General features: G+C 37.8%; 2 protein-coding genes across 2 annotated transcripts in view; one reads left to right on the top strand and one right to left on the bottom strand.

The window, feature by feature from the left end:
- LOC140137575 (histamine N-methyltransferase-like) overlaps window positions 1-8,565 on the bottom strand; it is a 93,456-nt gene extending 84,891 nt beyond the window's left edge. Inside the window, exons 1-3 of the mRNA XM_072159295.1 lie at window positions 8,161-8,565; window positions 6,517-6,846; window positions 5,631-6,235 (exon numbers count right to left, since the gene is read on the bottom strand). Of these exons, the coding sequence (XP_072015396.1) occupies window positions 5,853-6,235; window positions 6,517-6,846; window positions 8,161-8,359 (912 nt within the window). The 5' untranslated portion in view covers window positions 8,360-8,565 and the 3' untranslated portion in view covers window positions 5,631-5,852. The remainder of the gene's footprint in view (window positions 1-5,630; window positions 6,236-6,516; window positions 6,847-8,160) is intronic.
- A 1,248-nt stretch (window positions 8,566-9,813) lies between these two features.
- LOC140137570 (uncharacterized) lies at window positions 9,814-23,810 on the top strand. The gene is made up of 6 exons (XM_072159290.1): window positions 9,814-9,896; window positions 11,065-11,607; window positions 13,190-13,360; window positions 17,574-17,703; window positions 18,012-19,154; window positions 23,309-23,810. The coding sequence occupies exons 2-6, from the start codon at window positions 11,167-11,169 to the stop codon at window positions 23,356-23,358; spliced, it is 1,935 nt and encodes a 644-aa protein (XP_072015391.1). The 5' UTR covers window positions 9,814-9,896; window positions 11,065-11,166; the 3' UTR covers window positions 23,359-23,810.
- The last annotated feature ends 421 nt before the right edge of the window (window positions 23,811-24,231 follow it).

Genomic DNA, 24,231 nt, shown 5'->3' with positions numbered 1-24,231 from the left:
AGTCTTTATGGTTTTACTTGTGAAATAAATGTCTTATAATGAAAAAGAATTGGAATAGTACTGGTTTTGATTTATTTATGATCACTTAAAGCAGACATGCCAACTAGTACGGTTTCACCGTATTTTGTACGGTAAAACGTGATAAATACGGTAGTACGGTCACCCCCAAAAAAATACGGTATTCCAGAATTTTGACCAAAATAATAAAATGTTGTGTCTTAAAAAGATAAACAGCTGCAAGATTAGACTACCGACTGAATTACTGGTATCATTTGACCACTTTCTTGGTCTGTTAAAGTGGTTGCCTACATCGTTTTCTCTCGACTTTCGGTGATGCATGCACATTAAAAAATTATTATTTAATAGGCCTACAAGATGCTTTCCGAAATAATTTTCTTCCGACTTGCAGATTTTTTTTTGCACATTAACGTTTTTTATTACTGAACCACCTAATGCTATGTCTTCTGAAGGTATTTAGTTAACTATTTAGCTGTATTGGTGCAAAAGAATAAGCATAAAAGAAGGTTTCCGACCTCCTTTTACATCCGACTTTCGCACCATGCATGCACATTAAAGAAATATTTAATAGGCCTACAAGATGCTTTCCGAAATAATTTTTTTTTCCACTTGCAGATTTTTCATGCACATTAATGTTTTTTATTAACCACCTATTTCTATGTCTTCTGAAGGTATTTAGTTAACTATTTAGCTCTATTGGTGCAAAAGAATAGGCATAAAAGAAGGTTTCCAACCTCCTTTTACTTCCGACTTTCGCATCATGCATGGACATTAAAGAAATATTTAATAGGCCTACAAGATGGTTTCCGAAATAATTTTCTTCTGACTTGCAGATTGTTCATGCACATTAATATTGTTTATTAACCATCTAATGCTATGTCTTCTGAAGGTATTTAGTTAACTATTTAGCTCTCTTGGTGCAAAAGAATAAACCTACAAGAAGGTTTCGGACCTCTTTTTACTTCCGACTTTCGCACCATGCATGGACATTAAAGAAATATGTATAGGCCTACAAGATGCTTTCCCACTTTGTTTATTCAGATTCAGATGATGATGATCATGATTTTCTGAACTTGAAATCGTTTTAATGCTTCTAACAACATTAGAAGTAACAAAACCCAATTTGTTTGGTCTACATACTTTATCCAATTTTGTGAGGTCAAAGGTCACATACAAGGTCAAAGGTCGACTGAGGTCACCAAATCTTTTAAAAATTAATTTTTCAACTGTGCATCATATATCCGGAATTCAGTTTGATCAGTTATGTAATTAAGGAAATATGACGACTTTAAGATGGCCGCTTTCCATGTAAAGTATAGCAAAGTAGCACTTTCAATGAGTGATAACTCGTAAAGGAAGCATCTTTCTGTATTGATTTATTACTTTGAGGGAATGGTTCTTTGGTATTGCCAAATTTGATTGCAAATTTGTAAAGTGGGCCCCTGGACCCGGGCCGTTAGGTGCTCAGTCGCGCAAGTGCTCCCTCTCAATTGTGTGTTCTACTTTTGGAGTTTCTGGGGTTGGCAGGTATGCAAAAGGTACATATTTAAAAAATACGGTTTTAGGGTGCAAAATACGGATTTTTGTTCTTCTGAGTACGGAAATCTGGATTTCAAAGTTGGCATGTCTGTTAAAGGTTCATGGAAGCACAGAAAATGCCTCAAATTGTTTAAACTTCCAGAATAAGGGAACAAACCAAATGTGCGATGATCATGACGTCAAAGGAATGCAATTCATTTCGTGGAGGGGGTCAACTTGTTAAAACATTGAGTCAAAGTTGATCTTTCTGGTTCTGGGAATTTTCAGAATTTACACTTGGTGTTTCAAGGGTCGAGGATGTTGGCCTAACAAAAGTACTGTATTCGTAATGGAGGTTATCCACTTAAGGTCTAATTGCTCATTTGCGTAATCCGGTCGCCATCTTGTAGGGAGTCAGTCGCCTTTCCCGACCACGCTGATTAAATCATTAAATGCCGCAGTACACAGTGAACCGTGTTTTGGAATAAATGAAAAAAAATAACGCACGGATCGTGCACAAACAATTTATACTTAGTAACCGTACGAAATTTTCCTTTTTTAAAAATCATCAAATCCTTAAATGTACAAATAAACCCCTCTGAATTAAACCAGAAATACTATTTGGAAATAATTATTTTAACATTTAGTATTGATATAATATGAAACCAAACTTTTGGTTTGTTCCCCAAGGTCAAGGGAACATTGTCTTGAGCATATTGTGGGAACATCTCGGACAAATGTGGAGGAAATGTAGGCTCGCACTATACTATCGTAGCAACATGCACACCCAGCAAATAACGTGCAAAAATTAAATACCAGAATACGTGCAATGTCGAATTAAACGTTATAAAATGCTTTAATATGATGTCAAAAGAAATCATTTGTCACAAAAATGTTTCAACTGATACACACAAAGAATGTTCGAAACGTTTTAAAATACATTTTGTTTCCTGGGTGTACGTGTATAAATGCAGTATTTTTAAGGACAAGAATTCCTGTGACTGGACAAGAAACTACCTTCTTGACAAGAAATTTACAACAAAGGATTAAGTTATCAGTTGTTCACTATAATAGGCCTATATCCTAATAAAGACAAGTACATGTCAGTATTTAAACCAGCAGGCAATACCTGTACCCTTTGGTTCTGATTTAGGGACTCATTTGTTGAAATCAGTTTAAAAGAGTTAAGAAATGGTCATCGAAAACCCCACGGAAGGAACGAAATCAAAAGTTGCATGTTAATGATCTAATCAATGGAATTAAACATAACATAACATAAATTTCATTTATAAAGCGCATAAGACTGAAGTTTCGATGCGCTGTACATCAAATAAAAAGCACAGGAAGATATACAATGTGCTAGCAAAAAGTTTTAAAAAATACATCGAGATAAAAAGTGTACAATAACGTTATAGAAACATTATAAAATACAATATTATAACATAATTGAGATAAAAAGTAGAATGACATTATAGATACATAAAATACAATATTATATCATAGCACAGAATAAGTGGAAAAAACATGAACATTGTCCTCCAACAAGCAAAGAAGAAATGCATGGTGCTATAAATTCAGATTAAATAGATGAGTTTTGAGTTTGTTTTTGAACTCCGGTACGGTAGTGGCATTGCGAATAGAGTCTGGTAATTTATTCCATTGATACGGAGCAGCGACAGAGAAGGCTCTGTCACCATGTCGCGGTGTTTGTAAGCTTTTGTACGCGGACCGGGTTTGAGAAGAGTCTGTTTTGAAGATCTGAGAGCGATTGTTGTGGTAGGAGCATAGTCTGAAATGAGTTCAATGATGTATTTTGGAGCGAGACCGTGTTTAGCTTTGAAAGTTAGCAGCAAGATCTTGAACAGTACACGATGTTTAACTGGTAACCAATGTAGCTTCCGGAGGACAGGTGTAATGTGGACCGTCACGGCGCTTGGTGAGAGTAACAAGTCTTGCTGCTGCATTCTGGATACGTTGAAGAGGTGCAATGTCACAAGATGGTAAACCGTAAAGGAGACTATTGTTGCAGTCTAAGCGGGAGGATATGAAGGCCTGAACCAGGCGCTCGGTGGAGCTTTGATCCAAGTATTTCCTGAGTTTGCCAATTTTATAAACACCATAAGAGGCAGACCGACAGACATTGCGAATGTGTTGTTTCATTAAAGTACTATCAATGATGACACCGAGGTCTTTAGCAGAAGAGGAAGACTGTATTTCAGCACCTCCAATATTCATAGTAGGAAGAGGTGATGACTTGTGGAATTTTGATCTGATATGGATTATTTCAGTTTTGGTATCGTTAAAGCATTAGCTTATTATGAATTGCCCATGACCGAACATCTGCAACACATGCTTCGAGTCTACTAATCCCTTGCAGGTGCTCAGACGGTTTAAGGATTAAGTACAATTGGGTATCATCAGCGTAAATGATATGTTGGATACCTGTGTGCACATTGATTACATCGCTTAACGGGCCTGTGTATAACACAAAGTCTAAAGGTCCTTTGACAGACCCTTGTGGAACTCCCCATGGCAGTGGAAATGCATCTGAAATTATATCTTCGACCACAACGGCTTGAACACGATTTTCAGGTACGAAACGAACCAATTCAGAACAGTTCCTCCAATACCATATTTGTCCTTCAATCGCTGAAACAAGACGTCGTGATCTATTGTATCGAAGGCTGCTGAATAGTCTAGAAGGACAAGAACTGCTTCCTGTCCTTTGTCGATGGCGAGGAGAAGATCGTTTTGGACTCGCAATAACGCAGTCTCAGTCGAATGATGGCAGCGATAAGCTGATTGTGCACTGGAAAATAAGTCATTGCTTTGCAGGTAGGTCTTAAGCTGAGCAGCAACAACTCTCTCGAGTACCTTGAAGATGAACATAAGGTTCGCAATGGGTCTGTAGTTCTGAAGATCATTACGATCAAGATTGGATTTCTTCAGAAGAGGCATGACATAGGAGAGCTTGAACGCATCTGGAACAGAACCTGACATTAATGATGAATTTATGATGCCAGTGATGCAGGGCAACAAAACATCAAGGGTTTCTTTGACCAGCCAAGTTGGGATAGGGTCTAATTTGCAATGCTTTGATGCGCTTTCACGAATAACTTTGGATACGGTGTCCTCTGACACCATTTCGAAGTCAGTAAAACTACTATTGCAATGTTCAGACACTTTAACACTGGACTCTGGTAACTGAATGTTGTCAAGCTTATCACGAATCTTCTGTACCTTGCTATGAAAGAAGGCGCCGAAGCTATTGGCAAGCTCAATTTCTGAGGAATGATCAGGCATGGCAACAGAAGAATCCGAGGAACAGAGTTTGTTGACAATGCGAAAGAGCTGTTTATCATCAGCCCTCGCAACCTCTTCTTGATGATAGCAACATTTGGATTGTTGAAGAGATTCATTGTACAGTTTACACTGTTCTTTGTAGAGCTGCTTATCAATTTCAAGACCACTCTTCATCATTTTACGTTCTAAACGCCGTTTTTCTCTTTTAGATTCACGTAGTTCCTCTGTGAACCACGGAGCTTTGGGTCTGATAGTCACCAACTTGGTTTGAAGAGGCGCATGTTTTTCTAACAGTTCAGACAACACTAGGTTATACTAGAGAAGATGAATTATCTTCTTCCGGATTTGCAAGTGAACTAGCAATGTCTTTCTTGAACTCTTCTATATCAATCTCACGCAGCTTGCGATACACAACACGCTTCTTAGATGGACCAGGGCGTGAAAAGTCAAGAGATGCAATGAACGCGTAGTGGTCTAAATCACAGCGCTAGTTCTCTTGTTCGAACGCTTTTATTCAAAATCAATAGGGCATCCATTCCTTGGTATTTTTGATCAATTATGTCTTAATTTTTACCGATTTCAACGATAAATCAGTCTCCGAGCTAAATGATGCAGCTATTGGCTGCTGGTTCTAATTATGACATATCTGTCTTTATTATAAAAAAAAAGCGCATTGATTTATAGTGCGTTACGCACAGGCACAACGCCTAGACGTTGATCCACAAGCCTCAGCACACTTTACAGGTTGTCGCTTACCACTACGGCCCACATCATTCCATAAACCATTTAACAACAATTCAGGGACTTTGTTGCTGCAAGAGCGCACACCCTATACATTCCACAAATAACCTTCGCAACCAGGATCAGCTCCCCGAGTTTCGTATTACGGGTTACAACGAGACAATAGCAGTAAGTTCCTTGTCCAGGGGAATTTCAAGCTAACTCAATTTTTCCACGAGAGCGTACTATATTCAAAGGTGAAATAACTGGTACTATACGATGATCAGATTACATTATGTTAACTTGGTCACAATCACATATTCCGTATCACATCGCACCAACATATCTCCATCAATCGAGCTACACATGCTCATAAGATATCTGAGTAACTTCCTTTGGTCATCCATTGGCACCAAATGGTGAAAGTCTCTCACTTGATAGAGAAAATCCAGCAACATGGCGCCTTCTCCAGATGCAGGAGATTGATAATGGTCATCGTCAGGGGAACATTGGGAAATGCAGGGCGTGATATCAACCTGGCAGGGCCTTCTTAATGTTGTGTACGGAACGTGTTGTTTATCAAAGTAAGCTTTAACGTGATTTGTCGAGCAATAGTGGTAGTTTTCATCCCACGCTAATGGCAGCTGACATCGAAGTTGTCCAACTCCATCCACGTCTGAAAACAGATCAATTAAAATTATATGTAAATTTTGATGATTTGAAAAGAACCTCGATAATGACTAGGTTTATAGAGAAGAGAAACATACATAGGGATCGAAAAGTCATTCAAATTTTATGTACCAATATCACTAATATAAATTTACTTGAACGTGAAAGCAGTATATAATTATAAAGTGGACGATTATTTAGGGCTGTATTGAATACTAGTAATTTTCTTGAGGTTTGATAATATACATTTATGATAATATCCATGATATCCAGAGCCCGCAGCCATACCTGGATCTAGAGCTACAACCAAAACTCCCGATTCTGCTAAACACCCGTACAGGTATTCCAACACCTTTTCCAAATCAGGCTCAAAGTAAATTGAGTGGATGGCAGTGATCAAGTGAAACTCATGCTCTTCTTCTGATTTGCCAGATGTCTGCTGGTATTTCCGAAATGTCTGCTGACGCCAGTCAAATAGGACACCGGGTAATTTGGATTTGTTGGTTTGTGCTAATTGTTTGTGTTTGGTTACTTCTTCAGCACATGGTTCAACAGAGGTGTGTAAGATATTTGGATAAGTATTTTTCAGTTCTGTGAGCATCCAGTATTCAACTTCACCTGCATGAAAAAAATAATTAATTAATGAATAAAACGAGCTTCACGTTGAGCATTTTAAGCCTATTTTCGGTGCACATAAAAAACAGGCCTGTGGGTGCGGGGTGCCTCAAAATGGCAATTAGAAAAAGGGCCTGTTTTTGTCTTTTAAGGAATCTGGAATGAGTGTTTCGACAGTATTTTTTGTGGGACATGAGAGTACATCAGACATATCGAATTGCATTCTGAATACGAAGAATGTCTTTCTGATATCAAATAATTTTCATTTTTTGAAATTCACGATATAATACAAATTTTATGACAAATTATTAAAATCTGATATTTTTCACATTTTTGATATATAACAGTCCTCGAAGTAAATTTTATAAATCTAATGATATATTCTTAAAGTGTATGTAGCTGGGAGGAAAAGCCGACGATCAGTTGAACATTTTGACCTTTCATATTGAAGATATGGATTTTTTTCCCAAAAAGACCTCGTTTTTTTTGGTGTTTTGGGGAAAAAAATCCATATCTTCAATACGAAAGGTCAAAATTTTCAATTGATCATGAGATTTATAAAGTTTACTTCGAGTACTGTTGAATATCAAAAATATCAATTTTTAATCATTTACATTGCGAATTTCAAAAAATCAAAATTATTTGATATCAGAAGGACATTCTACGTATTCAGAATGAAATTCGATATGTCTGATGTGCTCTAATGTCCCACAATAAATACTGTCCAAACGTTCATACCCCATCCCTTAAAACGTTAAAAATCAACCCTTTTTTCTGTAGAAATGTTGAAATCGGCCCTTTTTTTTTTTTTTTTCTACTTTTTAGCCCCCGCACCCCTAAAATAAATCATGTCTATGGGCTTGATAAACAGTATGAAACAGTGTATAATTATGCATGAGGCTGGAAATGCCCCATGCCCATCTTCCATCAAACACACACGCAAGCAAAGATGACGAATTTCTTTTAAAGCAAACCACTAGTCATAACCAAATATCTGAAGTGGTCAATAACGAAAAAGGTTTAGAGACTACCAATGGCAATGTGGTTTTACCATTCTCGGGAATACCATTGCATGATACTCCAATAGCTGCTCTAATAGCTTCTCAATGTGACAGCCATAGGCACAACAGTTAACGCCACTCTGCAATTGCGGTCATTTACAGACCTTGAACCGAAGACGATCCCCCATTGCAGAGAGGTCCACGGTTTGAATGTGAAATGTGTCCTCGTTTGCTGGCAAACACCTACGCACATCCCACACTCCCCACACACCCCTACACACATCCTCAAATGAACAATTAATGACTAAATACAAACCAGATCCACTGCCGATACCAAGAGCACGTAGTTGCTTTCTTTCTGTCCCCAATGCCTCGACCACTTTTGGGCAAAAAACTGATCTTGTCCACGATTCCTTAGATTCTGGTCTTCGGGCATACTTGCAGTACGCAGCAAAACACTTGGAACTGTGCTCAAGATCACTGTTCAAACTTTTGCATGGATTTAACTTCGCCATTTTCCCCACTACGACGAGAAGGCAAAATTTTCACTCTACATGCACGAAAAATCACGATTCTGATTTAATATTGTCAGCTGATCGATTGTACATAGGCCCCGGTTGTAGACTGCAGTATAATTTTATTCCATGCACTGTATGTAGCACACTGTATCATTAATGCAAAATAACAAATATATTATCAAAATGATAACATCCGTGATCAATAATTATCATGTAGATAGGCTATCACTTATGACCTTTGTATGCTAAAGCAGTGTGTCAGTCTACGTGTGTGTCAGATGCTAACAATTATCATAATTTTACAGGTTGAACATTAAAATATTATGAGATTAAAAAAAAAATGTAGAACGGTAATCGAATTTCATAGAAACGAGAATTATTCAAAAATAAACACAATTCCCGGGCACAATTTACATTTTTATCGACGAATTTACTTGTTCTCTTTGAGTAATTTTGAGGAAGAGAACGACAAATATAATATTTTTCTTCAGAATAAAACATTGAGTGCTTTGGGGGAAATCCCAACGTGTGGCAATCACATGAGATGCAAAATGTCAAATGTGGTCATGGTGACATACTACATGTACCGCGTAGAAGTATGGGGTGCCGTAACTACCATAAGCTACCTGAAGACATAAATTTATATTGTGGATATTTTTACAGTGTGCAGAAAACCCACATTTTTGGCGGCAACTTTTGCCCACCTCTATTATTGTAGAATCACATATTGCGATTGAATTTGTGATTAGTAAATTTTAACCAAATCAACAATCATCATAGGCTTAGGAACCGGGGGGCTTGGTAACTTAACTTGATAATTTTGGTGCGGGGCTGGAATACCTTTCAGCCCCCCCCCAAATAATCCTAGGTGATGTTTAAAAATTGTGATAAAATAGAGGAAAATGGGTCTGTGTGACCTATATTTTGCCCCCAGTGTGGCCCACACTATTTGTTTCAAGTTTCAGCCCCCCCCCCATGTTGAAAATCTTCCTAAGCCAATGATCATTCACTAAAATCATCATGCTTAACAGAAACTCGTTCTTCAAAAGCTGCCATGTTGAACGGCAAAGAGTCACCATTTCTAGCGCATCTGTATCATGTCATATGACTAGTTTTTTTTTTCTTTTTGAAATTGAAAATCACACCATGGCGAGGTAAATCGAGTAGCGCAAAAATGTGCGGGTTTTCTCGGATACCCTGAATTTTGTTTAAAAATTGTAATTAAACCAGCGTCCCGGTAGTAGGCCTACTAGTATTAGTCTCAGGATGGAAGTTGCTTTTTACTAATAGCCTACTCTATACTCTTGAACGAGTTGGACCATAGGGCTCAGTATCATAAGTGTCTGATGCGTAAAAATAATACGGATTGCAACCAGTTTTGTTAAAGATGGCCAGCCATACATAAGGGCGAGTCACATGCATTCCCAGTTTCTAGGAAAAAAACAAGGTATTATAATTGCAGGTAGCCATCTCAGTGAGGCACATCATCAAGCAATATCATTTTGCTGAGATCACAGCCTTGTTATGTTAAATGGTAAGTATAATTACTATTGTTACTGTTTCTGTGACAATTATAGGCATTATAAGGATTTTACCCCCTATTTGATCTTTGCATAAAAAATTTGGTTTAATCAATATTGGTTCTTACCCCGGGTTTGTACATAATTTACGAAATGCCGCAGTAGCGTAGCCAGGATTTTAGTGTGAGGGGGCAAAGCCACATTTTGTCCCTTTGTTATTTTTTTGTCTCATTTTTATTACTCGTTACTGTTCCCATTTTATCCCTGAAAATGTCTGGGGAAATTCGCCCCCCACCCCACCGGCTGGCCCTGAAATGACGTTATGTCCCGGCGCAATGTAAGCTAAGCATGGCATGTATGACGTAATTTATTAGGCTCAATTTTCATCGTCCATTAGCGATAGGCCTACTATGTTATTGTAATTTGAATTGTACTATATTATCCTGATTAACTACTATCATGTTTTAGAATTAATCATTAACTAACATCGTTTAGACAATAGTGATGAAATCTAATCTTAGCAGCAATTATTTATATATCTATTTATTATTTGTTTTCCGTTTTATATTATTTATATAAACCAAGAGCGGTTATTGCACCGCAGACTGGTGGTCGGAGCTATTAAGTGCACGCTTCACTTTTAGGAGCACTGCTCCCCTGTGTTTCATTTAATTGTATTCTTTTTTTTAATAATTAATTGAAAATTGAACTAGTTAATTAATTAACTAATTAATTACATTTATTTATTTATTTATTTATTTATTTATTTATTTATTTATTTATTTATTTATTTAATTAATTAATTAATTTAATTAATTAATTAATTAATTAATTAATTAATTATTTATTTAATTATTTATTTAATTATTTATTTATTTATTTATTTTACAGTATTATTTTAATGTAGACTAACTTTGCAATAAAGAGTGCTTAATCCCATTACAGAAGATTTATTTATTTATTTATTTATTTATTTATTTTTATTTATTTATTTATTTATTTAATTATTTATTTATTTATTTATTTATTTATTTATTTATTTATTTATTTATTTATTTATTTATTTATTTATTTATTTATTTATTTATTTATTTATTTATTTATTTATTTATTTATTTATCGAGTGCGCGTGCAAGTAATCGATTAATGAACTAAAATAGAATTCATCTGTTTCGATTTCAGAATATAAATGAAAGAATTATGACCAGAAAATTTGTCAACATAATACAAACAGGGAAATGAATTCGTGCCATTTTTGGTGCATAGGCTACTAGCGTTGAGAAGATGGAAAACTTCATTCGTTGCCATGAGGCTATTCATGTCATCAGCTTCGCAGTGCTCCCATTTCTTGACAAATCCATAAAGAAATGGCATCATAATGAGCATCATAATATTGCCACTTGTTCAATGCCATCAGTATGCCCTACCTCTGGCAAACCTACTCTGAAGAAACGATCTTGTCCAGCATGTATCAAATGGGGACAATCTATAGAAAATGTCTACTTCCCATCATCAAAGACGACTTCAATTCAATGGTCTAATATTGACATCACCCGAGTGTACAATGATCCAATTGAGGCTGCTAAGGCATTTGTTTTGAGACTCGTACCTGGAAAGACTTACGCAATTTTGGAAGATTTTGATGTGGCCAGTATTATGATGTTGGCGGCGCGTTTTGGAGAGTTTCATCAGAAGACCCAAGCAGTTTTTGACAAAATACAAAAAGTAAGCAAAAAAGAGGACTCTACAGTATACTATTTTAAATGTTACAGTGAGTAAAATGAAAAAACTACCATAGCCCATTTTCAGGTTGCATTGAACATGTTGAAAATGACACCTATACAACCCGGAATACACAAGCAAAACCTAAACCAAGACTTATCTAAATGCGGTTGACTTTCGACCAATTAACTAAATCGCTCTTAGACTACTCCGTAGTCCACTTGCCCATTATGCATACTCTGGATATTGTATTTAAGCTTAAAACTCTGATTTAATTAATGTGTGCACAATTGATAGATTTTCACAACTGATCTTTTCAGTCACCGTACTCCCTCTGTTTGTTAGCTTCCCAAGTGGACTACTGACTTAGGATTGTGGTTTACATGCTTAACACGGCGGTCTATGGATGAGATTGTCGGATTTCTGGCCTACTAAAATTGGCCATGATGTAATGCATCTTTAAAAGGATCGCCCAGATCTCGTTATGGTTTAAATCCTTCGGGCACCGCCAACACAAAAGGCAGTATAGTTGTAGTACCATGTAGTTATTAAAATAACTACATGGTACACAACTATACCGCCCTTTGTGTTGGCGGGAACATTAAATTCTCATGGTAGGTGCATGAGCGCGTCTATACTTGCTTGCGGTTTAATTGGATTGATAAACAAGTATGATTGACAGTGTGTGTGATAGGGACTTTGCCCGTTCAAAGTCCCGTTTAAAATTCAAAGTCCATAGTCGATTTTTAACTCGGACTTTCGCGATTAATAAACTGGTAGATTCTAAAATCAGAATTGTTCAGTATTGAAGTGCCAATATAATTATGACATTATGATATGTTGCATTCAATAATATAAGCCTACGTACACTTTACTTTTACTGTCAATATAATTATATAAACTTTTTCATAACAATTTATACTAGCATTTTGATGTAATAAATATCAGTATAATTTCGAGTTCAACTGAATGCTTTCATCATGATTAATAACATGCTCTTATTTATCAAAAATCGACTATGGCATAGTCTAAATCGCTCTTTGCAACCATACTCAGCAGCAAATGCAAGTGAAAAGACAATAATTCATACTCCAATCCCCAGCTTAAATGTTGTTGCTTATATGATGACGACAACGATGGCGACGAGTAAATGATGACAATGATAATGATGATAATGTTGATGATGATGATGATGACGATGACAATGGCGATTGACGATGATGATAAGAATGATGAGAACGATAAAGATGACAAACTCAAAACTCATCTTGCTCTTATGAAAATAACTTAAAAATCATGAGAAATCCGCTCTCAACTAACGTTGTTCCTTGTTATGCAAATGAGCAGTTTACGCTTCCGTAACTTCTACACAGCGATTTTGGAGCTATTTTTTTTTGTTATTTCCCTATTTCACGTGCATCAAGGCCGTTCCTATACAGTTGAATGAGCATGAAAAGAATCTTCCGCACGACTATACAGTGCGAAATAAATATTGTTTTTGTATACTTTGGGAATGTAAATATGTGAAAATTTCAATCTGTTCATTTATATTGTTGTTGCTTTTTAATGAACGTGTACTGTACAGGTGCTCATCATCAGAAATAGCTTATCTCACATGAAAATCATAAACAAGATGCATCTAGACGATTCCCTTACCAAGCAATATTTTGACGCCATCATCGATATGGTAAACAGCCTCTACCCACTGCACTTCAGTAAGGACGAAGTGGATCTGCTTCTGAAAGAAATCACTCAGGTTTGAATACTATACTGTGTGCTTATATTACTACATTACTACATGCATGTATAATGATAATAATTCAAGAAGTGGTTCAAATTCTCCACGTGAAACTCGATTCTGGGATGATACAGCACATGTCTAAATCCACTCCAGGACACAAGTGTTTAGGTCTACTTCTTTGAAATTAAGATTTAATTTAAATCTGGTCAACCAGACATACCTATTTTTGACGGACGGACGTTGCGACTGAAACCTTCAGTTTGAAATTTCTATGAGCTTCTTATTTGGCCCTCTATATTATAAACTCTGGACCTAGCTGGACGATGTCAAGTCCTATGTCATGACAATGCTTATTTGGATAGGATTCGACGAGGCACAATAATGATATCGTTTTGAGTTTGGGCGAATGCCGTGAGCGATTCGTCTCTTCTAAATGCATGTTAGGCATGAAATCTCTTATATTAATTAATGCTCACTTATCACGCGAATTAAATACCTTTCACCGTTAAATAATTGACACTGTTATACTGCCCTCTAATTCAATACAATTCATGCGTAACATAAATTTAACAAAGACACGAATCGATATTCGGCATTCTGCCAAATCCATAACGAAATATCTGATCACCCTACATGGGTGTTGATAGTTGGGTGATCTAGAGCAATTCCGTGACCGTGGAGAGCGAAGGTTCGTTTTTCAGTGGATTTGTCTTCTATGAAGGTTAATTAAAAAATTTAGCGGGGTGCCCTCGCGAAAGTGTGGGCGGAATCCGTGGGAGCCCAAAATCCAAAATGGCCGCCATCGGCCATTTTAAAATTATTTTTCAATGGTTTGGCCTACAATGCTGTTCAGTATATGTTTTCTGAGGTTTTTTGGGTCGAGGAATTCATATCTGATGTCTATTTTATGATATTACCAACTTTTGAACTTCAAATCCAAGATGGCCGCCGATTTTCAGCTCAGAAAGGTCAAATTTTCACATTTGTCGTAGAGCCTTCATAATAGGCTCTAATTAAAGTTCTCCTCGTGCCGAGTTGAATAATTGACTCTAAAAACTAACAGTAATAATGATTTGACCTATTTTTGACCTTCAAATCCAAGATGGCCGCCAATTTTCAGCTCAGAAAGGTCAAATTTTCACATTTGTCGTAGAGCCTTCATAATAGGCTCTAATTGAAGCTCTCAACATGCCGAGTTGGGTGATGGACACTAAAAACTACAAGTAATAATGATTTGACCTATTTTGACCTTCAAATCCAAGATGGCCGCCGATTTTCAGCTGAGAAAGGTAAAAATTTCAAATTCGTCGTTTAGCCTTCATAATATACTCTAATTAGAGCTCTGAGTGAAGTTTAGTCGTTATTGGTTTCAGGTCTACGTGTGTTTTGCTCTGCACCCTATATCAACAAAGAATGAATGCAGCATCAAAGACATTTATATAATTTTATATTTAAAAAGAAATATTATTCTATGAGACTAGTGCATAGATCACCTATAACACTGCTTGCTTGTTTAATACCTACAGCAAAATCATCCCCTATCAATATCTACTGAAATGTAGCAATCCGTGTAGGCCCTAAGTCCTAACATACTATTGTCCAAGGTAAATATGGTAAATGGGAGAGTTTACAAATAAAAAACGAAAAACTGGTCAGGACCCCGGTCAGGACTTGACAAATATGGTGATTTTTACAACACTTCTTCATGGAAATATGGGTCTAGAAGTCATTACATGCATCACATGTTACATTATATCTTAATCGCATCTTCAGACAGGATTGATAGCAGACTTCAATCGCATGACTATGCTATGCATAGTGACTATGAATATGTAGTGGGTGCTGTAAAATCGTCCAATCTCAAGGACCTGCTCAATTCGCATTAATGAGTATCAAGAGACAATTGGCTTCAAAGAGAGAAATGAGAAGATAACAAGGGTGAGTGGGTCTATGATATTGGGGGAAGAGGTGATGACACTCTGAGGCTGCCATTTCATCACTTGGTATCAGTAATGAACAGATCCTCCAGAAGAACCTGGCACAGCGGCTGTCTAAGAAGATCAAAGACACATCTACTGCCGCCTGCCCACCTCATATCGATCATCTTGAAGAACACAAAGAGTTCTGCGAGTTGATTAGTTAACAGTTAAAGCTGCCGACTTGGCTAAAACAGCCTCAGAGAAAAATGTCGATCTCAACCATTCCATACTCGTCTGGCATCCATGATCACAGCACTGAACAGATCACCACCACTGTTATCAACCTGGGCATCAATGTTCCTTGTATAACGAGGAGTCAAGATCTGGTGGAACTCTACACAAGAGTCGTGTCTGCATCAGCTATGCTGATTTTAAGATCACTGGACTCTAATGGTCGTTGAAGCATAGGCAACCTGCCAGCAGGAGATTGCAGACGGCAAGCCAGCCATTGTTATCGTTAACACTGACGACTTCAAGATCGATACTATAACAGGCAATGCAACAGGAGTAACAGAGGGAATCAGAGGGTTTCGTGAACGGATCTCGTGCTCGGTGAAGGATCGAATCCATCCATGTGTCTAAAGAGCAAATTTTTTTGGCTCTGCGAGACACACATTCTGATGATGCATTACATCATCTAACTTTAATTGTGTGTGATTGACGTGCTGCAACCAACAGGCTTGTTGGTACATGATATCATTTGCGAAAGGACCTGACAGTGCTGACGTGGACTCAAGAAGCTGTGTGAGACGACCCCTCAGCTCCCCATGTTTTACGAGGACTGTGTGGCGCTTAAAGGAGCGTCATGCTGAGTGTGTGTTGATTATGGACAGCTAACCCTGTGGTCTATTCGGGTGCTTCAGATCCACACCCCACATGCACCATACACATTTAGTTTTTTCGTGAAGGGTCCATGCACAGATGAACGCGGGCGGTTGGGTGCCAATGGTCCCTCTGTCTCATCATCACTTTCAGAACTTGGTGGTTTACTTGAATACTGAGCCTTTTCAATCCTGTCTGAAGATGCGATTAAGATATAATGTAACATGTGATGCATGTAATGACTTCTAGACACATATTTCCATGAAGAAGTGTTGTAAAAATCACCATATTTGTCAAGTCCTGACCAGTTTTTCGTTTTTGTTTGTAAACTCTCCCATTTACCATATTTACCTTGGACAATAGTATGATAGGACTTAGGTCCTACACGGATTGCTATATTTCAGTAGACATTGATAGGGGATGATTTTGCTGTAGGTAACAAGCAAGTAGTGTTATAGGTGATCTATGCACTAGTCTCATAGAATAGTGTTTCTTTCTAAATATGAAATTATATAAATGTCTTTGATGCTGCATTCATTCTTTGTTGATAGGGTGCAGAGCAAAACACACGTAGACCTGAAACCAATAACGACTAAACTCATTCAAATAATATGAATATAATGTATATGTAGGTGTGCGGGGGTGTATATGTGTATGCCAGAATGGGGTACGGTATTCATTAGAGGCTATTATGAAGACTCTACTACTCAGAAGGCTATACGGCGAATTTTTACCTTTCTCATCAGTTGAAAATCGGCGGCCATCTTGGATTTGAAGGTCAAAAATAGGTCAAATCATTATTACTTGTAGTTTTTAGTGTCCATCACCCAACTCGGCATATTGAGAGCTTGAATTAGAGCCTATTATGACGGCTCTACGACAAATGTGAAAAATTGACCTTTCTGAGCTGAAAATCGGCGGCCATCTTGGATTTGAAGGTCAAAAATAGGTCAAATCATTATTACTTGTAGTTTTTAGAGTCAATCACTCAACTCGGCATGAGGAGAACTTTAATTAGAGCCTATTATGAACGCTCTACGACAAATGTGAAAATTTGACCTTTCTGAGCTGAAAATCGGCGGCCATCTTGGATTTGAAGGTCAAAAGTTGGTAATATCATAAAATAGACATCAGATATGAATTCCTCGTCCCAAAAACCTCAGAAAACATATACTGAACAGCATTGTAGGCCAAACCATTGAAAAATAATTTTAAAATGGCCGATGGCGGCCATTTTGGATTTTGGGCTCCCACGGATTCCGCCCACACTTTCGCGAGGGGCACCCCCGCTAAATTTTTTAATTAACCTTCATAGAAGGCAAATCCACTGAAAAACGAACCTTCGCTCTCCACGGTCACGGAATTGCTCTAGATCACCCAACTATGATGTTGTCGACTATTGCTATCATTGTATTGTCTATTTACAGATTCGGCATTCGCCGGTTACCACAAAAATGACAGAAGAAGCTCTGCGTCCATTCACTCATGCAGTAGAGCAAATAGTACAGCAAGCTATCGAAGAATATTTGTTAGAGCTTTCACCACATTTAGAATCAGGTAATTTGTATATTAAAACTAATTGCTCGGTTGACGAGCGGCATATTTTTAATATTCATTAGCTATTGTTTTAATAAATCTTGACTGTGTATCAATGACGGATTTGTACTTCTGCCACCATGACTTTCGTAAAACAAACTAAAGAAACATAAAAATGTAGTCTTTCTGTCTGTCTCCATATTATGTGGTGGCAAGGGTGGGAGCTTGGTTAGGGCCGGCATTCCCGGCAATGATCTATCCTCCAAGTTGCCTGCAGATCTACAAAAGTGTCATAACTAAAAGATATCATATTCTTCTTATATGTACAGGATTGAAAGCTTCGCATTTCGACCTTGAGATGTGCCAAAGACATCTCCAGCAGCATTATCTTCAAGATATGTGCAAGATTCCACAATATCCCGGCGATATTGACACTTGTCTCGAAATGGATCAGATCTATACCAACCTCTCAATTCTTTACGAGATGCCGCAACCTTGCTCGGCGATCAAATTTCCTCTTCAGTCGCAGCACGATGTCTTCACTCGACAAGTCAATGGAATCTGTCCAAGTAGAATTCTAGTGGTCGGTAAAGGTGGTTCGGGTAAAAGTACACTCCTTGCCAAATATGCGTACGATTGGGCGACCAATGCATCGGGATCTCCACTGAAAAACATCCCACTAGTTTTCGCTCTGAATATGAGATGGATGCAGAGCGACACAGATTTAGAGGAGGCCATTCTTCATCAACTGCTACCACCTGACACAAAAATCACTAAAGACGCGCTAGGTGGTTATTTAGAGCAAAACCAATCCAGCTTCATACTACTTTTAGATTCGTATGACGAATTCGGCGCTGCCGATTCGATGCTTACTAGCACTGGAGTTGGAAATATTCTTCGAATCCTTTCTAACAGATTTCTTACCAGCTGTCGAGTAATTGTGACCTCGCGTCATTGGAGAGCTTCAGAATTTTCACAGTTTCCCCGATTGTACGTCAAGTTTGAAATCGATGGTTTCAGCAAAGACAACGTTCAAGAATACATCAGGAAGTTTTTCCATAGCGACAGAGAGGCAGGTGAACGTCTTTACCAATACATTGCAGCAAGCAACTTGTTCGACGTGGCGTCATTCCCTCTAATGACACAACTTCTATGCATCTTCTGGAGAGATACCAACAGTACAACAAAAGAGCCAATTCCATCCAAAGTTGGAGAGCTTTACACGGCTGTTTTTCGAGTTCTGTACAACCACTGTCTATCAAAGGATCCCAGACACCAGAAGCCAATGGACTTGCCAGATTTGATTGTAAAACTCGGCGAAATTGCATGTCTTGGACTTTGGCCACCGGCTAACAGATTGGTTTTTACTCGGGAAGAGGTAGAAAAACTAACAACGGCTGAATGCGTAAGGGATGGGTGCGAAATTGGTCTGATCTCCATGGAAAAAGTCACGCCAACATACCAAGTTAAAGGTGCGTCTAATTTCGCTTCAAATCAGTTGGATCACACACCAAAACAAGCCGTTGTCTTCTTCCACAAATCGGCACAAGAAAAATGTGCCGCGGACTATTTAGTTTCTTTGGCGGAACAGAAACTAGATGAACTAGGATTAAAACTAGACGGTCTTGTCTCAGTCAAATCTTGTTTAAGTGTACAAATGATCCTCAGGTTTGCATGCGGCTCTAGCATTGAATCCACACGACTTATTCTCACACGCCTTATTCACATTCTCACATCATCAGAGATTTCAAAAGATCTTCCCGCCTTTTACGCAGACGACTTAAAAGATGCTGACAGAGCAAAGAATATTCAAGAGTTTATCGAACTTTGCCTCCTTTGTAACTTTGAGAGTAATTCTACCGACGAATTCAACTCACTTCTTTCGCAATTATTTCCTTGCGGAAAAATTCACTTCCTTGGTATGTCGTCGTATACATGTCTCGCAGTTGGGAAGTACTTAACATATGTGGCAAACAGAAGCGCTATCAGCTCAATTAAAATTATGCAGGTACCACAACCTGGTGCGGTTCACAGTTTAAACGTATCGCACGTAGTAGATTCCATCTTTTTGGCAGCACAAGCAGATTTTCACCAGAAATCGAAAGAAGAAATTCGTTCTCTACACGAAGAGTACTTAGATAAACATAAAGGTGATATGGTCGCATGTCATGAATTGGTCATCTTTTGTGTAACATGATGTAAAATGAGAAAAATATCACCAATTTTGATTCAATTCAACACAACTTTTAATGAATACATTTTAGACCATTATAAGTATATCTTTCTGGAAAGCTTATATTACAAGGATGCCAAATCAACAAAGCATAACATCATAATACTGGGTGGGTGAGAAATATACAGGGTGGAACAACAACAAAATTAGTATCTTTCTTGTCATGGTGAACCCCATATTTTTCCTTTTCTGAAAGCTATGTAGTTCAAAATAAATATGGATTCAGAAAGACATTGCATGGGTCCTTCAAACAAATTATGAAGAAAGAGTTTAGTATCCCTTGTGTTAAACATACAGGGTGGTCAAAAATTGTAAAATAATTTCACAATTTTTATGACATTTTTCAATCAAAACTTTTTTCCTCCATTTCTGGCACTAAAACTAATAGCATAATTGAATTCCTCATCAAATTTCCTTAAAATATGTGTTCTTTTGAATAAGCGGGTGACTCAGGCAAGAGATAGTCCATTTAGAAATGTCGGAGCATAGTATGCACACTTTGTACAGTAACATATAGGGAAAACTGTCTTAATTAACATTTAATTAGGCAATTAATTGGGTACATCTTTTGTTACAGTTGATGTACTATGAGGTAGATCTACAATCCAGGATGATATATGTGCAATTTGAGGTCCATGCTAGTTGTACTTTTCAAGATACAAAGGTTTGAAGTTTGCCATATTTCCACAATTTTGTGTATAACCCTATGGGGCTCTCCCGAACCGGCTCTCCCGAACCGGCTGCTCCATTGACACCTCTTACATATTGAGGTATAAATCTCAAAGTACTTGTCCAATTGACTTGGGGTTTTTTGTATTTGAAAAAGAACATAATTATTTACAAAATGACACCAAACTTTCTACAATAGGTATTATACTTTTAGAATAAACGTAACTTGAAGTGTGAAGAAAGTATTTTCATGTTACGGCTGCTCCATTTTTGGGTGACCTATTTGTGACATGCGACCATATACGGAATTTTGACAAATTTGCCAAAAGAATTGGAGATAATTATTCGCGAGGTATATGCAATATTGAACTATGGGAGTTTTTCAAGACTTGGCATTCAACTCGCGAAATGAATCTGGATCCTATTCTTAAGTCGGTACAACACGTAGATCTACAGACGTTGGATCTTACTGCTGTGCAGCTGTTGGATCATGGGCAGCTTCTGGCGACTACGATCTCAAAAGGACATCTTATGTCTCTCACACGATTGATGCTCGAAGATACATCGTTGAATGTGAACTCTATGCAAAAGATATCTATTCATCTTCACAAATGCCTTCCGAAGCTATTAGTTTTGGATATATCCGAAAATAATGCAAGTGAAGGTCGGGTGGTATCTTCGTTGGCCAGGAATTTGACAAAGATATCACTGGAAGAGTTGAAAATGTGGCATATGGCTGCTCCAGCGAAGGACATGACCGAATTAGCTGAAAACATCCCAAAGTTTGCTGCAAATCTAAGAGTCTTAGACATTGTAAGGAACAGCATGGATGACGAAACTGGAGTATCGTTCGCCAAAACTTTACCTTGTGCTTTCATGTTGAGAGAATTCTGGATGGATGGTTGTGGAATGAGTAAAAAGGTTCACAGAAAGTTATTAATGACAATCTGTAAACTCCCCCAATTAGAAGATTTGCGAATATTTGCGAGTTCGCATCCGGATGAACTTGTAGCGATCATGTCAGAAGGGTTATACATGATGCCTGAGCTGACACGGCTTACGCTAGGAGCACAATATAGCAAAGTCAAGCAAAGGAAACATGCGGTGACAAAGATGTTTTTAGCGATGAAGCTTGCAAACAAATCTTGCGAGGATGACAAGTTATCTGCAACCTGTTCTAAACCAGGAATCTGCAGGTCATCATGGCGGTGTTTTATGACTCGTTTGGAGCAGCGACAAAAACAGATCGTTGAATTAAACCTCCGAGAGTTTAGGTTGCATGAACAAGACTTGGAAAGACTTTTGGACCTATGCAGGAAGTTTGACGTCGTCCTCGGGTGAGTTAATGTATAGTATTAAGGTTGGGACTGGATTTTGAAGGTAGAATTGGGGACAATAATATTACTGCTTCATGTTTGTGCGCGCGTGACCTAAATGATGAAATGATGAAATGACGTCACACGTACAAGCACTGCACCGTGTATATGAATTATATTGATGTGATTGAAAATATATGTTAAATTGGATCATAAAACTGTTCAACTGGACTCACGTTTTTGAATGGCTATCGCACCTTATTCCTTATCCTAGGTGCATATCTTCAGACCGATTGTTGATCTGGCGGCAATTGGTCATTAATCTGTACCAGGATGGTGTTGCCAGTTTTCGTTGATTTTGAGTCAAACTTCTTAGGAATGTTTCTGATTACAGAATTGTAGAACCCTGCCAAATTATGGATACGACCGCCTCCTGTTCACCGAAGCCTGCCCCTTATTAACAGAGAACAAACAGACCTAGCCTATCTGGTAATGAAAGATTTGGTGGCTCTAAAAGAGCCGTTCACTGAAGACCGCTCCTTGTCAACAGAACAAGCATACGTCGCCTACCTGTAAAAGGTTTGGTTGCTCTGAAAAGAGCCGTTCACTGACGAATGCCCATTGTCAACCGAAAACAAGCAGACCTTGCCTATCTACTGATGCAACTGCAGAGAGTTTGCAACAAAGTAGGTTGAGCTTGTAATACGCTCATCGCGCATCCACTCGTTGTCAAATGGTCATCTGACGTCAGTCTGTATGATCACCGACCTCATAGGCAAGAAGCAGCCTATTTATTTATTTAATAATCACTCAAAGGGGTACGGGGCAACCTACTTTATTGCAAACTCTCTGCAGTTGCATCAGGCGAGGTTTGCTTGTTTTCGTTTGGAGCCACTAAATCTTTAGAATTTAGCAGATAGGAGGTCTGCTTGTTCTCTGTTGACAAGGGACAGTCTTCTTGTGAACGGCTCTTTTCAGAGCCACCAAACTTACATTAGCAGATACGCGAGTTCTGCTAGTTCTCTGTCGACAATGGACAGTCTTCAGTGAACGGCTCTTTTCAGAGCCATCAGTAAGCAAGGGGCGGCCTACATAGTCATGTCTCATTCTTAGGTACTTTGTCCTGAAAAAGTCAGAGCTACTCCTGACGAAATCTTGACAGTTCGGCGGCGACGGTGAACCCGCTTAAAACTTACTAGTTATTAAGCAAAGAAATGGAGCTCAGACAAACTGGCATTATTAAGCAAGTTAGCTGATGACGGTGGGAAATACTAATATCGTACTGTATTTACGGAGTATGTCATACAGTATATTGCACAGACGCCGACACTGCATGTGTTTGTCATCATTTTTATTTAATGATTTTCTGCATTAATATAGTTAAGTTTATATTCATTTATCAATACAGGTATTACAGGAAGTGCTGGCCAGATGACATGGACATTCCTCAAGATGTGAAATTAGTGCTCCGTTAAGAGCGCTGAAGATTTGAAAACACTTTCAGAGACACTTTTAAGGCGACTTTCCTTCAAACAAATAACTACAAATGGGGGAATTAGCCAATTTACTACGAACATTTATTTAAAAAATCACATTATCCAGATCCGGCAGCTGTGTAGCGTGTTTCTGGATGGAAGGAAGTATCAACAACCAACTAAATATAAATAAAGCAAGCAAAGAGCTCAATAATCTTTCAGTTATTGGTGTTTCTGCTTTTGTACCATCAGGTTTGGGCCCGCGTTCCAGACTACATGGTGTACATTGACGCTTTACTTTTAAAAATTTGTTAATTCTATCATTATATAAATCAAAAGAAAACCATATTTGTCCACATAGCAAACATGTCAAAGGCTTTCTCAAAGTCTAGAAAACAGCTGTAAACTTCGATTTGTATTTGTATTACAATTATGATTATAAAGGGTTCACAAAAAATAACTCCCCCCTAAAATTACAAAACATTTTTTTGCATAACTTGACATATATTTCGTGGATTTGAAAAATTTAAAAACCTGTGAATAAAGGAATTATTTTTCTACCCTCCCAACGTTTTTTCGTCTGAAAATCTTTTTATTTTGGCCAAAAATAATCACGTTTTCTAAAAATGATGCTTTCAGAAAAAGTTGCACTTTTCAACATCCTCATTTATGTCAAAATTAGCTTCAACAAATCATTATTTTGCACTACGTGATGGTTGCATGGGTGGCTAAGAGTTCCGAGACAAAAAGGTGAAGGAAAAAAACCAATTAAATCAATCGTAACATTGATACCTAGAAAGTTTTGTACATTACATGTATGGGATGTTGAAAAGCGCAACTTTTTTAAAGCATCATT

This window comes from Amphiura filiformis, chromosome 17 (genome assembly GCF_039555335.1).
Source record: "Amphiura filiformis chromosome 17, Afil_fr2py, whole genome shotgun sequence".
Lineage (NCBI taxonomy): Eukaryota > Metazoa > Echinodermata > Ophiuroidea > Amphilepidida > Amphiuridae > Amphiura > Amphiura filiformis.
This window is presented reverse-complemented; position numbering and strand designations above follow the sequence as displayed.

Excerpts from the sequence above, each read along its gene's own strand:
- LOC140137570 (XM_072159290.1), top strand. The coding sequence starts at position 11,167 with ATGGAAAACTTCATTCGTTGCCATGAGGCTATTCATGTCATCAGCTTC. Across the intron at positions 11,608-13,189 it reads TTTTTGACAAAATACAAAAA|GTGCTCATCATCAGAAATAG; the intron begins GTAAGCAAAAAA and ends TGTACTGTACAG. Across the intron at positions 17,704-18,011 it reads TTCACCACATTTAGAATCAG|GATTGAAAGCTTCGCATTTC; the intron begins GTAATTTGTATA and ends TTATATGTACAG.